This window comes from Borostomias antarcticus, assembly GCF_949987555.1.
Source record: "Borostomias antarcticus genome assembly, chromosome: 16".
NCBI lineage: Eukaryota > Metazoa > Chordata > Actinopteri > Stomiiformes > Stomiidae > Borostomias > Borostomias antarcticus.
In genome coordinates, this window is record NC_140249.1 from 7389952 (window position 1) to 7406663 (window position 16712).

The 16712-nt window shown below is 47.3% G+C and overlaps 1 protein-coding gene across 1 annotated transcript; it reads right to left on the reverse strand.

Annotated features, from left to right (window-relative positions):
• Window positions 1–1301: 1301 nt before the first annotated feature.
• Window positions 1302–13264, reverse strand: slc1a8b (solute carrier family 1 member 8b; the record flags this gene model as incomplete). Its single annotated transcript, XM_084451073.1, has 11 exons — window positions 13151–13264; window positions 10952–11031; window positions 10115–10330; window positions 7012–7054; window positions 6334–6547; window positions 5710–5809; window positions 3850–4083; window positions 2997–3191; window positions 2701–2835; window positions 2226–2343; window positions 1302–1475 (listed from the first exon to the last, which is right to left on the reverse strand). The coding sequence occupies exons 2-11, from the start codon at window positions 10993–10995 to the stop codon at window positions 1302–1304; spliced, it is 1473 nt and encodes a 490-aa protein (XP_084307199.1). The 5' UTR covers window positions 10996–11031; window positions 13151–13264.
• Between the last annotated feature and the right edge of the window lie 3448 nt (window positions 13265–16712).

The following is a 16712-nucleotide window of genomic DNA, read 5'->3' on the forward strand; positions in this document are numbered from 1 at the left end:
TAACAATGCAGGAACATCATTACATCCAAAATGACTGTATAAAAAATCTCCATACCTGTGGTATAAGATTATAAGATTATAAGTTTCAAATATCGATTAGATCTGTAGTCGTCCACCTCCTACAGTATCCGTTGTGTGTGATCATCGGGTCTGAAGTACAAAACTACAAGTCAGAAGATTTAGCAGCATACTTGTTTGCCCTTACTGAGGTTACAGACGGATACTGTGCAGTTCCAATATTGTACTGCAGTATCTGTCTACTTGGTATAGAAAAACAGCAGTGTGGATCTGCTCTAACCCTAATCAAGACAACATCAATGTTACGTATCAAACTGTTAATTTCAAGTATCTCGAGGTTGCAGCATTCTCAGCAACAGTGTGTTAACCCCTGAAAGAGTGTTAAGGCAACTCCAAAACCTGACTGGGCAGTAAAGCTATTATGTGCACAATGAGAAATAACATTACACTAGAAATGGTGCTCAGAAATGCATGAATCCCACGATTCGGAACTCCTCCAAAATGTAATGGGTTCTAAGTTGGCCCATGCTACACCCCTCCACCGAGTTTAATGAAAATCAGTGTGGTCGTTTTTGTGTAATCCTGCTAACAAACCAATAAATATATAATCCAACCAATAATAAACCAACACGCCATCGAAAACATGACCTCTCACCCTGCGCTCACTGTGGCGGAGATAAACATAAACATCAACCCCTATTGGTTGATTCCTACCACACAGTCAAGCAAGACTATTAAACCGTGAATGTAGCCTACTCAAAAGTCTCTGGAAAGTCTACAAACTATATATTCAGAGTCTATGCACTAAAGTCTATGCTCATTCCAAAGTGGAAACGTTGCAGCAATAAATAAATAAAAAAGGTGCAATGTCCCCGGACAGGGATAAACAATCTGAACCAATCAGATGCACGCACCTGAGTGGGTGCTCACCTGTCCATCGCTGTCAGTCAGCCAATCAGGTGGCCCTTCAGAGTCACAGCCAATCAGGTGTCCCATCAGAGTCACAGCCAGTCAGTCGGTCAATCACTGGATGAGGAGGAAACTCCTTCTTCGTCATGGCACAGGTGTGAATATCCATAGATGGATAATATCACACTTTAAAGGGATTCGGTCCACAGACCTGAGCTCAGTCCTTCGGTATAGTGAGTAGCACCACGCTCCAGCAGCAAGTCCTTACTGTTCGACACTGGGGAGTGTGTGTGTGTGTGCGTGTGTGCGTGTGTGCGTGTGTGTGCGTGTTGAAGGCTGCCAGCATCTCACGCTGTTGGCTCTGAGGGTGTGACTCAGACCTGGCAGAGTGCGTAGCTGGGCACGGGCTTCTCAGTGTCCGACTCCCCGTCCACGTCGTCCACGTCGCACACGTAGTCGAAGCGATGGGCCAGCAGGGGCATCTCGGACAGCGCTACGCTGGGGCTACCGAGAGAGACTACTGTCCCCAGCGAGACCACCGTGTCCCTCTGTAGAAAGGACACACAAACACACAGTACAGTTAGAAGAGTCGGAGAGAGGTAGGAAACACGCGCACGCATGGACACACACACATACACACACACACACACACACACACACACACACACACACACACACACACACACACACACATGCACACACGGAACAACACTGTTACAAATGAATAACAAGTAGCCTAACTCTTTTTCTCTCTCTCTCTCTCTCTCTCTTTGTCACTCTCTCACTCTCCCTCACCAGGGAGAGTTTGTGGTACAGTACTGTATGTTCTTACCCGGCTGCCATTAAAGGAGACCAATGTGTCTCTCTGCAGAAAAAACACAAAGAACAGTACAGTAAGTCAACTATTTACTAGTCTCTCTATCTCTCTCTCTCTCTCTGTCTCTCACGCACACACACACACGCACACACGCACGCACGCACACACACACACACGCACGCACGCACACACGCACACACGCACACACGCACACACACACGCACACACAGGGTCAGGTTCATGGTACAGTAGAAGTGATCTTACCCGCACAGCGTTGGAGAGGGAGATCACTGTGTGCCTCTGCAAAACAAACGCGCCAAAGCAACAATGCAGTTAGTCAAAGCCTACCCCCCCCCCCCCCCCCCCATCTCCCTCTTTCCCTCTCTCTCTCTCTCTCTCTCTGTCTGTCTTCTCCGTGTCTCTCTCTCTCTCTCTCTCTCTCTCTCTCTCTCTCTCTCTCTCTCTCAAATGGTGTTCTTACCCTGTGGGAGTTCATTTTGGGTGGAGGTGCGGGGTCAAAGTCATCCCTGCAGATGTGAGCCATGATCCCAGCGGCCAGGGCATCTCCCAGGACGTTGATCATGGTGCGGAAACGGTCCCTGGGTCACAAAAGGGACGCAGTTCAGCACCCAGACAGTCGAGCAAGACAGGAATTTATCCACTCATTCAACTGATTCATTCATTCATTCATTCATTCATTCATTCATTCATTCATTTATTCAAACCTTTATTTAACCAGACAATTAAAAATCTGTTGAAACAAAGTCTCTTTTACGTGTGATCTGGCCAAGTAGGCAGCAAAAATAACAAGACAAACCCCCAAATTGCACTTGGACTTTTGTATTTGTTTTTATTTTTTATTTTTATGTGTTGTTGTTTATGTATCCTGATGTATGCTGCAACAAAAAATGCCTGTGTGAGGACATTAAAGTCAAAGCCTCCAATAGGCTACTCACAGGACCCAGTCAATGGCCACAATTAGAGTGATGTCTGCAGGTGGTAGCCCCACGGACGTCAGGACGATCACCATGGTTACAAGGCCGGCCTGCGGAATCCCGGCTGCCCCGATACTGGCCGCTGTTGCCGTGATACTGCGGACACAGGATTATGATGAGAAACTATCCTTCAGTAATGGTGACTACCCCCCAGTTGTTAGAGGGGGGGGGGAAGAGAAAGTGGGGATTGATGGAAGTAGAGAGAGAGACGGAGAGAACGAGAGAGAGAAAGAGGGAGAGAAAGGGCATGGTCTCACCTGATGGTGACCAGCTGGCCAAAGTCGAGCTCATACTCGTTGACCTGGGCAATGAAGATGGCCGCCACAGCCTCATACAGGGCTGTCCCGTCCATGTTGATGGTGGCTCCTACCGGCAGCACGAAACGAGCAATCCTCCGGTCCACACCGCAGTTCTCTAACAGACACTTCATAGTGATAGGCAGAGTGGCTGAACTGCAGGGAGAGAGAGAGAAGAAGAGAGAGAATCTTCAAATTAATTTGACCTTGATAAGTGTGACACACGCTGAGGCGTCTCGCCTGTGTCATCCTTTCCAGACGGGAGCTTTTAACTTTAAAGTCGCACTGAAATGAAAAAAGCATTCTGTCCCATCTTGGTTCACATAATTGGTCATAGTATTCACCTATTCAACGATGTATGCCAAAAAAAAATCAAAATTCTACTTTTGTTGTAATCTTGTATATCAAAGTATATAATTTCTTACTTCCTGGAAAACGGTAGGTCACGTGCAGTGAGGACAACAGGTACCTTAGATTTTAGGCCAATAATCTCACGACATCCACCCACAATCAACGCTATCCTTCTATCGAATCTGTCTAAAGTTCTTAAAACCCGTCCACTTGTCGATGTTCCAATCAAATTCCTCTAAACGCATGTCCCACCCTCATAGCTCGTTTGCGTCGGAAATACGTCAAACTACGGAAGTTAGATGATCTCAAACGTCCGTTTCACTGCGACTTTAATGTCCTCAGAGAGGTGCCCTTTCTTTCGCAGCACACAGCGCAATATGCAAACGACACACCACCACCACCACCAAAACACAGTTGAGGAGCAGCCACACGACCGATCGCAGCAGTAGCGGAGCGCTGGTACCTTGAGGAGGTGGCCAGGGCGATGACCAGCGCCTGTAGCAGGCCCCGGATGAAGGGGAAGGGGTTTTTGTGTGTGAAGAGGAAGTAGAAGAGCGGCAGCAGGATGATGCCGTGGACGAACAGGCCGGCCAGGACGGTGATGAAGTACATGCCCAGCTTCTCCGCCAGGTGGGCGGGGTCCTCCATGTCCAGGATCTTCCCCGCCACCAGGAACACAATGCCAAAGGGGAAATACCTGGAACACAGCAGGAGGGACCTTAGGGGCGGCTGTAGCTCAGTTGGTAGAGCGGGTCGTTCAATGTTCGTCAGGGTCAGTGTCCTCTCCTAGTACTTTCAATGTACTGTCAATGTACTGTCCTAGTACTGTCAATACACTGTCAATGTACTCTGTACTGTTCTAGTACTGTCTACTACAGTATGTACTGTTTATGTACTGTCCTAGTACTGGCCTGGTATGTACTGGCCTAGTACTGACTATGTACTGTCTATGTCCTGTCGTAGTACTGTCCTAGTACTATCCTAGTACTGTCTATGAACTGTCCTAGTATTGACTATATGCTGCCCTAGTTCTGTCTATGTACTGTCCTATTACTGACTATATACTGTCCTACAGTAGTTCTGTCTATGTGCTGTCCTAGTTCTGTCTGTGTGCTGTCCTAGTTCTGTCTGTGCTGTCCTAGTTCTGTCTGTGCTGTCCTAGTTCTGTCTGTGCTGTCCTAGTTCTGTCTGTGCTATCCTAGTTCTGTCTGTGCTGTCCTAGTTCTGTCTGTGCTGTCCTAGTTCTGTCTGTGCTGTCCTAGTTCTGTCTGTGCTGTCCTAGTTCTGTCTGTGCTGTCCTAGTTCTGTCTGTGCTGTCCTAGTTCTGTCTGTGCTGTCCTAGTTCTGTCTCTGTGCTGTCCTAGTTCTGTCTGTGCTGTCCTAGTTCTGTCTGTTCTGTCCTAGTTCTGTCTGTGCTGTCCTAGTTCTGTCTGTGCTGTCCTAGTTCTGTCTGTGCTGTCCTAGTTCTGTCTATGTGCTGTCCTAGTTCTGTCTATGTGCTGTCCTAGTTCTGTCTATGTGCTGTCCTAGTTCTGTCTATGTGCTGTCCTAGTTCTGTCTATGTGCTGTCCTAGTTCTGTCTATGTGCTGTCCTAGTTCTGTCTGTGCTGTCCTAGTTCTGTCTATGTGCTGCCCTAGTTCTGTCTATGTGCTGTCCTAGTTCTGTCTATGTGCTGTCCTAGTTCTGTCTATGTGCTGTCCTAGTTCTGTCTGTGCTGTCATAGTTCTGTCTGTGCTGTCCTAGTTCTGTCTATGTGCTGTCCTAGTTCTGTCTGTGCTGTCCTAGTTCTGTCTGTGCTGTCCTAGTTCTGTCTGTGCTTTCCTAGTTCTGTCTGTGCTGTCCTAGTTCTGTCTGTGCTGTCCTAGTTCTGTCTGTGCTGTCCTAGTTCTGTCTGTGCTGTCCTAGTTCTGTCTGTGCTGTCCTAGTTCTATGTGCTGGGATTAAGAGTACAGCCAGTTAATGGGATTAGGATTTAATGTCACCACAGGATGTGGAGAAACAATGTGCAGGGAGCCACACGAAAAGTACAGAGTAAAAGTATCCGAGAGTATGTGTCTGTGTGTGTGTGTGTGTGTGTGTGTGTGTACCTGTCCCTGTGTGTGAGTATGTGTGTCCTTGTGTGCGTGCCCGGGGCCTTGTAAGTGTGTGTATGAAGTGAGTGTGTGTGTGTGTCCTGTGTGCGTGCCCGGGGCCTTGTAAGTGTGTGTATGAAGTGAGTGTGTGTGTGTGTGTGTGTGTGTGTGTGAGTGTGTGTGTGTGTGTGTGTGTGTGTGTGTGTACACAGGTGTCCTCATGTGCAGTGGATCTAGTGTTTAAACTCACCACATGGCTGCGGTGATGATCTTCATGACACACTCGTTGACGCACTGACACACGTGGACCAGGGGGGTCCCACGCATCCCCATCTTCCCCAGCAACAGGCCTGCACAGACAGAGAGAGGAGTCACAGGTCTGTGTGTGTGTGTGTGTGTGCGTGTGTATGTGACCATGTGTGTGTGTGTGTGTGTGTGTGTGTATGTGTGTGTAAGAGACTGTGTGTGTGTGTGTGTGTGTATGTGTGTGTAAGAGACTGTGTGTGTGTGTGTGTGTGTGTGGGTACGTGACTGTGTGTGTGTGTGTGTGTGTGTGTATGTATGTGTGTGGGTACGTGACTGTGTGTGTGTGTGTGTGTGTATGTATGTGTCTGGGTACGTGACCGTGTGTGTGTGTGTGTGTGTGTGTGTGTGTGTGTATGTATGTGTGTGGGTACGTGACCGTGTGTGTGTGTGTATGTATGTGTGTGGGTACGTGACCGTGTGTGTGTGTGTGTGTGTATGTATGTGTGTGGGTACGTGACCGTGTGTGTGTGTGTGTGTGTGTGTATGTATGTGTGTGGGTACGTGACCGTGTGTGTGTGTGTGTGTGTGTGTGTGTGTGTGTGTGTGTGTACGTGACCATGGTTCTTACCCATAGTAGCTGAGAAGATGACGATCCCCAGCACGTTCATGCCCTTGCTGCTGCCGGGTACGATCCGGTACTTGAGGTCGGGAGCCGGGGTGATTTCCAGGAAGATGGCGTGGCCCAGCTGGGGGTTGTGGTAGTCGGGCATCACGTACACGTAGTTGGCCTGGGACTCGACTTCAATGGAGGAGCTGATGATGGGCACCAGGTCTGTCCGGTACTGAGGCCAGATAGAGGTCAGAGGTCAGCGATGGAGGTCAGGCTGTGTTTATTTATATCGATTATTTCACACTGAGTGAAGCTGTGCTCAAATCCTCGGTATGTACTGTACAGGGTTAGGGTTAGGGTTAGTTTAGGGTTACCCTGTATACAGTCACAAACCTGAGTAGAAATACTCTATTTGAAATCATTTCATTTACTTAACTGGGCTTGTTTGTACTTACTGTACATGAAGCATTCTGTTCATGTCATTTCCCTAATGAAAAGCACTTTGAGCTGCATTTCCTGTATGAAAGGTGCTATACAAATAAAATAATATTTTACTCACTTACTTACAGTAATTGAAAGGATTTCAAAAAGAAATTAGACCCAGGGTCTGATACACAGTATAACACTAAGAATGAAGAGCTAGAGGGTGAGCATGTACAGTATTGGACATATATGACTGTATATTGTGACTCTCACCTGCTGAAAGGTTGCTTCGACCAGATTGGAGGGAATCATGTTCCTATGAAAGATAGGGATGAGGAGGTTAGAAGAGGACATGGAGACGACACTAAGGACTGCCTTCTGATGATTCGATTCTGTTCCACTCCACTCTACTTTATTCTACTCTATGTTGCTCTATAGTTGTGTCTCCAGGCCTGTTATCGCTGGTGTTGGCCTTGCATGTGCAACACTACAGCCCAGCTCAGACGAACCTGGACCCAGAGTAGCAGCTGTTTCACTGAAACCCCCCTCCATCCTCCACCCTATAGGAACAGGACATCTGAGGTTGTTCTTGCTCTGATGCTGTAATCCCAAACACAGTACTTCTGTGTGGAGTTGGGGGTTGAAACTTGTTTTGCACTGGGTGAAGAAGTGTAATTTGAAGTAAAATATATGATGTGTGATATTGGGCCTTGCGATGTCACATTCAGTTGGTCACATACTGTACATTGGATCAGGACACTGCTGTCTCAGACAGCCAAAACTGACATTCTCAACTTCCATCTTTATTACCTTGAGTGGCAAAATATTCCCCAATCAGGACAAAATGGTAGCAGGTATAAGGAGGAGTGGCATAGGGGCCTGATTGTAAACTGTAAGCAAAAGTCTCAAAGCTGCTAAGACAGCATCGATGGGATTTAGTCAAATCCTGTGCGGTAACTATGATGTAATACTGTCACAACACTGTCCTACTGTACCAACACGTGTCCGGTGTGTGAGCAGCACCGTGGCGATGGGGAGGAGTTGGGAAGGAAGGAGTTGGGCTTGTATTTAAAAGGGCACGTTACACAGGGAGTGACCCCTGTCCAGTAATCCTATCAAATTTGTTAGAGGGCTGAAACGCACCTCTGAAAGTGATCTCACAGTCACACACACACACACACACACACACACACACACAGCCCGACTCTAAATATACCCCTAATCCAGCCGTTTTAGCTGGCTCCGTGACACGGGGGGCCGGACTGTAAGCCTGAGCGCTGGAATGGCTCCAGGACTTCTCAGTAAAATGTCAGATCCTTCTGAGAGGAAGGCTTATTGTACTCACAGGATCAGTCTCTGGTGATCTCTGACCACACCTCTCTGGCTGGCTGGACAGAAGGGGGGACTGAGGGGGTCCGCACAGTGGGACAATCCAAACCAGCCAGAGAATGATTGCTACTACAGTGTAGATCAGGTACAAGTACCACAGACACTCCTGTGATTTTTTGATCAAATGATCCAAGCTTTTGTGAAACAGAGTCCTCGTGAGTCCAGAGTAGGTGTAGCGCGTTGGTAAACTCACTCATCCAGTATAAATACCGTCCACCCTTGCTGATGAAGAGCTAGCTTTTCATTGGTGTAGCCGATTAACACAGTGTTGGTCCCGCCTCTGGAAATAGAAAGTCCATAAATCTACTCAGTACACGTCAGCGTATTTATCTGACTTCCTGTGAAAGGTGGCAGGATTCACTGGGCTTTATCTGACTTCCTGTGAAAGGGGGCAGGATTTACTGGGTTTACAGGTCAGGTCAACTGTAGATCAAGTCACCTTGATGACTCAAGACATCAAGGACCGCTTTTCGGCCAAGAAGAAGGCCGGAGCCGTCTTTATAGACCTGACGCCTGCCTACGACACCATGTGGCTCCTCGGCCTCACCTGCAAGCTGCTCCGCCTGCTGCCGGACAGGCACATGGTCAGCATGATCACGGAGCTTGTCCAAAACCACAGCTTTACCCTCACCACCCGTAGCGGACAGCGAAGCAGGTTGCAACGCCTAAAGCACGGCGTCCCCCAGGGATCTGTCCTGGCCCCCCCTCCTTTATAACATCTACACCTACGACCTGCCGAACACAGTCTCCAGGAAGTACACCTAAGCAGACGACCTTGCGCTGGTGTACTCAGCTGGAGACTGGCAGGCCGTGGAGGAGACCTTGAGTCAGAACATGCAGACACTAGCAGCATACCTCCGGAAATGGAGATTGAAGCTCAGCAAGGCAAAGACGGTGTCTGCGGCCTTCCACCTTAACAACAAGGAAGCCAAACGTGAGCTCCGAATACACATCGATGGAACACTCCTGCCATGCTGCGCCGAACCAACCTATCTCGGCGTGACATTGGACAGGTATGCCGTAGCCCCGGTCTACTCGATCAGTGAATATTGCACACAATGATGCCACAGAGCTCATCGACCCGCCTATCAATGAAGCCTTGCGCATTGTGACAGGATGCCTGCGTCCCACTCCTGTGAACAACCTTCCCATCCTCGCAGGCATCCAGCCTGCCGGCCTCGGCCGCACCGGAACTACAGCACGTCTCGCCTGCCGGGCCGCGGAGCCTAACCACCTGCTCCACGACAGGCTTGTTGCAACAGCGGAGCCTCCCCGGCGTCTCAAGTCGAGACACCTTTTTGTGCCTGCCACACGAGATCTCCTGCAGCAATGCAGAGATCTTAACATCAGCGAAGGCAGGATGGGTGGACCACACCTGGCGTGCGGAGTGGGAGGCGAACACCTCCAGACTCTGTGATTTCATCCCGGCCGCCGGTCCTTCCCCTACCGGGATGGACTTACCCAGACCGGCGTGGGTGAGGTTTAATCGTCTCCGGACCGGCGTCCGACGCTTCCGCTCATCGATACACAGATGGGGCTTGGCATCCTGTGCGGCGTGCGAGTGTGGCGCTGAGGAACAAACCGCACACCACGTCATCCAGGACTGTCCGATATATCGGACACCCAACGGAATGCGTGGCCTGACGGTCGTGGATGACGAAACGGTGACATGGCTCCTGGAGGTGTGCCCGGAGATATAGCCTGGGTGACCCCCTCACCCAGGCTCGGGGTGGTAAAAGGATAGCCCCTAGGCCCCGAGCCTGGGGGGAGAGAGGACACAGCAACATACCCATACGACGAAGAAGAAGCGTATTTATCTGTGCACCGTGGTAAAGAGTTCACTGGGTCTTTGCTGTTGTCTCATCCAGGTTTAAAGAACTGCTTTAAACTGGAGAGATGTGTGTCTACAGTGAGTGAGTGAGTGAGTGAGTGAGTGAGTGAGTGAGTGAGTGTGAGTGCGAGTGTGTGTGTGTGTGTGTGTCTGTACCTGATGAGGTCCAGCAGAGCGTCTGCGGAGGTCATGACGGGCTGGGTTCCTGCGCTGTGGCCATCCTTCTCGCTGCCCGTGCCAGGGTGGATGATCAGGACCAGTACGATGCCCACAATGACAGCGATGAAGGTGGTCCACAGGTAGTAGGTGATGGTCAGGACGCCCAGACGCCCGCTCGCCTTGGTGTCCATGGCAGACAGGCCTGACATGAGACTGGACAGGGGAGGGAGGAGGTTGGAGACAGCACTCTATATAATTTATATTCTATTGTATTCTATTGATTCTATTCTATTATGATTGACAGAGTAACGTTCTATTCCATTTACATTTAGCTGGGATTCGAACCACTGACCCTTCGATCGTTGAACGACCCGCTCTACCAACTGAGCTACAGCCGCCCCTCAAATCTATTCTTAGTTCAGTTGAGGTGTTTAGCTACAAGCTCCTGGAAGAATGGGGCACCTGGTGGTACATGACGCACTGCGTGTGCAAGCATCACTCAGAAACACAGCGGTAGAGTCCGCCCCCACAAATCCTACACAGCAGCAAGTCAAACATCATGGACTGTCTCTGTGTCCCGTTAGCTGGGTTCAGATATGACAGCCAAGGCAGCCTGAGGCTGGGTAAGAATGTTTGTAGATCTAGGATTTCTCTCTGTTCTAAAACTGGAGTCTTGAAGATTCATCATGTGAAACCTTCAGAACTACACTTAGAACTGAGAAGGCTGTTTCAAAACAGACATGAACATATTCTAAAACTGCTCATGTGTGTCCTGGCTTTTACCTGAGCCCAGTTTTAGTGTGGTGTATGGATGATGTGAGTTTGCAATGTTACCTGGACGTGATGAGAGGCAGGATCAACATCTTCAGCATCCTCATCAGCAGTTCTCCAGGGAAGGAGAAGTAGATCTTAGCCTGGGACACACACACACACACAATGCTCTGGGTCTGGGTTTGGGAGAGGACTGTGGTCCCACCTGAGATCCACCTCCAGTCTGTACACTATTCTGCGGAATGTGCTCCATACGGTGGTGGATATGAGGGTTGACTCCTGAAATTGCCGCTTTATATCAATATCCATGTTGCAGTGGTATTGTACACACAGAGGTGTCCCTAAAGGCTGCAGATCAAGCTGTGATTGTTTGGTTTCGGAACAGTCGCATACAAGTTGGCCTACAGGTATAGATATGGAGCTGTATCGTCTCTTGTAGCTCATTTTGAAACGTGGCGTTCACAGTTCAATCACTGTTGAGCAATATTGAGCTGATACCAGATACATTTGCTGACACTTGTTTGCTTTTGTCGTGTATGTGCTAGAGCAGGCATTCCCAAACTGTGAGGCGGGCCTCCCCTGGGGGGCCCCAAAGAAATTCAGAGGATGGTTAGAAAAAAAAGAAGGAAAAATATGTTTTTATTTTAGAATTGTCTATGGCTTTTATGAATAAAACATGATTTTCAAGGTCTTTTTTTGTTTTTATGGACACATTTGGGGGGTTGGGGGGGCGAGGGTGTGTCACTGTTTTCAGAGGGGAGGCCCACATTCATGGAGTTTGGGAACCCATGTGCTAGAGTAATTACTACCTTGGATCCAAAATAAAGAAATGCACCTTTGTCCCTGCTCTAGCGTTTTGTATTCCTCCCTGCTCCAGACCTAGTTCCAGTCCTGAGCCCCGTATTCTTCTTCCCTTCTATAGTTCCCCTCTAGTCCCCTTAGCTCCTCTAGTTCCCCTGGTGTCCCTCTGGTCTCTCCCAGTTCCCCTGGTGTCTCTCTGGTCTCTCCCAGTTCCCCCCCAGCAAACACGCAATGTCAGGGAGACGTTCAGATCATGTCTTAATAACGCCCGTCGGTCCAGAACCCCATTTGTACGTCTGCTGAACCCCTCAATATTCAAACGTCTGGCTTGGACGCCTCCTAGACGTCTGTGGACGTGCAAAACGGGTTCAATATCTGAACTTTAAAAAAAAAAAATCTGGCTCCTAATTGGATGTCTTTGGACGTCCGAAAAAGACGTCTTTTAGACGTGTCTTTGCTCAGTGGGCCTCTGCCCCTATCCCAGTCCAGTTCCCCAGCTCCAGGCCCGGTCCCCGTTCGCTCAGCCCTTGTCTGCTTGTGGAGTCTCTGTGTTTGTGCCAGTGTGTTGTTCGGTTCTCCTGCCTACACAACCCCAGCAACTTTGCTGCTTAAGAACCAGATTACGCTGTGGTGTGCGTCAGACGGTGCTAACGAGGTCTAATCTCACTGAAATAGAGACGGCAGAGATATAGATTAACCCTCTGGAACCAGACAGAACGTTCCCACAGCTCGTTAAGTTTTCTTAACAAACATGAATAAATTAACATTGCTGTGTGTTACTGTGTGTTAATGTTACTGATTGTGCAGTAATATCTACAGTAAATGTGTATTGCTAACCACTGTAACTGTATAACAATGACATCTGTCTATTATTATCACTGAATAGACATTTTACCTTCCCGAGTGTACAAAGGAACACTATTGTTCAAATGCACCAAAAGCAATATTGTTAAATCGATAACATTTCGTATGAATGTGAATGAATTCTGAATCTGGCCAAACATTCTCTGTTCTGTTTTGCTATACCTCTTGCATGACAGACCTCTGCACCGGCCCCCTCAGATTCAGAACCCAACCCTGGGGTCTCACTGTGTCCCTGAGCTGCCAAGACCAGTCTCTGTTCATGCAGCACTATGACTCTTCCATTAGACCCTAACGCTCATCGTAAAAGCTTGTTGCAGCGAAGTAGAGACTCAAAGCCTATGGTGTTACTACAGCCCTCGGCCCAAAGCATCGCTCTCTGACAGCGTTTGATATATGTTGCTCCGACTCGGACACGCCCGGAGCCCCACACCTCTTTTCCCCTCGTGAATACAAAAGCCCCTAAGGTAAGGCCACCGAAGCCCTCCTCGCCACCCTAAGATACACAGGTTTAGACCCAAAGACCATCGTACGGCTCCCTGACCCCCGTCGTGAACCCCTCCCCACCCCCAACCCCCGGGTGACGGCGTCCCCGCTCACCTGAGTGGACAGGTTCAGAGTCCTGAGGAAGAACCCCAGGAAGCAGCCCGTCACCACGGCGATGACGGAAAGCGTCAGGAGGCCGTTGCGCTTGCAGTAGTCCTTGAGGTACAACCTCAGCTGCGTCGGGATGAGCCTCTTCGACAGCTTCCTTAAGGCCTCCATCTTGCCGGGTCGTCGTGGCCCTCTGGGCGGTTCAGAAGCTGGCGGCCCAGACGCTGGGGGGTCACCTAGAGCCGGCTGCTGCTGGACTCACTGCTGTCCTGTTCAGAGGGACAGCCAGGCACACACTGCTGGACCAGGCCAATCAGCCCTGAGAGAGCGTTGGCTAAGTCAGTCCCAGTAATGCAATCCCTAAAAGGATTAGAGAATCCAGGATTAATGCTCCTGCACAGCACTAAAGACTTACCAGGTCTATAGACCATGTAGCACCCGATAATGTAATAATCAACCGATAATGTAATAACGCCTGATAATGTAATAAAAGTTTGACTTAAGTCAATCGAAAATGTAATAAAACCTGATAATGTAATAACTTAACCAATAATGTAATAAAATGTCCTGACTGATAATGTAATACCATTTTTCTGATAATGTAATACCTTATTACATTATTGGTCAAGTTATTACATTATCAGGTGGGTCTTTTTTTTTCAAAACTGGTAATGTAATACTTGACTGATAATGTAATAATTTAAAAAGTGAATGAATAATACTGTTAGGGTACTTTGTGGTATACTTTAGCGTACTTTGTGGTACTTGTGGTATACTTTGGTGTGTCTCATGATACATTGCAGTATACTTTGGGGTGCTTTGAGGTACTTTGTGGTATACTTTGGGGTACTCTGTGGTATACTTTTCAGTACTTTGCAGTACTTTGTGGTATACTTTGGGGTACACAGCAATACTTTGCAGTACTCTGCAGTATACTTTGGGGTACTTTGAGGTACTCTGCGGAATACTTTGAGGTACTTTGTGGTGTGCTTTGGAGTACTTTGCGGTACTTAGTGGTATACTTTGGGGTACTTTGTAGTACTTTGCAGTACTTTGCAGTACTTTGTGGTATACTTTGGGGTACTTTGAGGTACTTTGCGGAACTCCGCGGAATACTTTGAGGTACTTTGTGGTGTGCTTTGGAGTACTTTGCGGTACTAAGTGGTATACTTTGGGGTACTTTGTAGTACTTTGCAGTACTTTGTGGTATACTTGGGGTACACAGCAATACTTTGCAGTACTCTGCAGTATACTTTGGGGTACTTTGAGGTACTTTGCGGTACTCTGCTGAATACTTTGAGGTACTTTGTGGTGTGCTTTGGAGTACTTTGCGGTACTTAGTGGTATACTTTGGGGTACTTTGTAGTACTTTGCAGTAAACTTTGGGTACTTTGCAGTATACTTTGGGGTACTTTGTGGTATACATTGAGGTACTACTTTGCTGTATACTTTGGGGTACTTTGCTGTATACTTCGGGGTACTTTGGTATTTTGCAATATTTTGCAGTACTTTGCGCTTTACTTTGGAGTACTTTGCGGTACTTTGTGGTATACTTTGGAGTACTTTGAGGTACTTTGTGGTATACTTTGGAGTACTTTGAGGTACTTGGTGATTAGTAGGGCCCTTCAAAAAAGGGGTTCAGTATTTTATCTTAACCTATATAGTAGGAGACAGGATTTAATTTAAGACATAGATTTAATAATATGAATTGAAAGCAAAGTGTATGAGGCAAATTATGTGAGGCTGCTGTTCATCAACTATAGTTAAGAGCTGCTATCCATTGACTATATTTCAGATTGCAATACCATACCAACTTCTTATTAGCATGAACTACCCTTTATCCTCACATGTCACCTACCTCTCCAGAGCACATGAGACAAATGGATGGAAGTGAGGTCTGAAGATGTGTTTATGGGGAAAACCAATGAGGTGCACACAATAACTGACATTCAGTGCCACATTGCCCGTTTGTTTATACAAACTTTTTATCATGTTATTCCAGTTTTTCGGATAGCCATAGATGTTTTAAAAATCATAATTGCACTAGCCAACACAGGCATTACATTAATGAGGACAGAATTAGTGAGGACAGAATTTAAGGTAGGCCTACTCTATAAATCCAGACAGTACCAGCACCTTCAGGCCAGATTTGTGGACAAGCCCATCCTGAAGCTAATCAAGGATGTCCAGACTAGACACCAGATTGATCTTGTAGATATGAATAGATGGAAAGTATGGTATGGCAAAGCCACATAAAGATATATTCTAATGGTGCCAGACATCTTCAGTAGACATTTCTGGCTTAAGCAGCTGACAGGGAAAGGTAGCAATGAAATAGCCAAACAAACAACCACATTTATATTAAACATGGTCCTCATACAGTAATCCAAAATGACCAAGGTGCTGAGGGAACTCATGCAGTAGCTTAAAGTAAAGATCAATGAAATTTCCCCTTATCATCCACAAAGTCAAAGAAAAGTAGAGAGTATGCATCGAATATTGCATAAAAATATGTTGTATGATCTAGGGAACTTAGAGGGTGAAGGAGTAAACATAGCATATTCAAGTCAAAGTTTTATCGGTAACATGCAACATACCCAGACAATGAGCAGTGATGTTTCCACTAGCTGCTAAATATGTACACTAGGCAAAGTAAAAAGGAGAAATGTACTATACACACCAAACATATAAATATGTAAACCAAGTCCAAAATATAAAATATTTATTAATGGAATGAAATAAAATGAGCTGAGATGACATATGAAATTGGACAGTTCACCTAAATAGAGAAGTATACATATGGATCTAGAGAGAGTAAATGTATGTATATTCACGTTTATTTACAGAATGTAGATTTTTATAATCTAGCAGGTATAAATATACAGTGCTGTTGTGCAGAGTATAGTACTGAGTTAAGGACAGAGATGAGCAGAGTGTACTCATTCCGGATGTGGATGGTCTGAAGGTAGAAGCTTCTTCTGAGCCTCTGTGAGTTGATCTTCTTCAGTAGGCAGTACCTGAGCAGAGAGAAGAGGCTGTTGTCCGGGTGGCTGGGATGTTTCAACATTCTCCTGACCTTGGTCCTGCAGCGCCGTGTGATGTCCTGGAGGTGTGGGAGATATGTTCTGCTGACCAAACACTCTCTACAGTGACTTGTCCTGCATGGTGTTGCTTCCATAGCATGTTGGTAGTGTTGATGTTCTCAGTCAGAGACCCTCTCAATCATGCATATACGGGGATGTTTGTTGTCCATGTCTGGTGATCTGTACATCAATATACTGTACTTGTAAATACACTGTCTCCACAGGGGTCCTACTGCTGTTCAGGCAATTGGCCGCTCCTGCTTCCTGCTAGTCCACTAGAATCACTTTCATCTTCCTGCTTCCTGCTGTAGTCCACTAGCATCTCCATTATCTTACTGACGTTCAGGTGGAGGTTGTTGTCCTGACAACATTTAGTTTGGCATGCCACCTCCTCCAAGTAGGCCTTCTCATTATTGTTGGAGATCAGGCCTACCGCAGCTGTGTCATCAGTGAATTGATAATTGAGCTGGAATTGTAGGTAACTA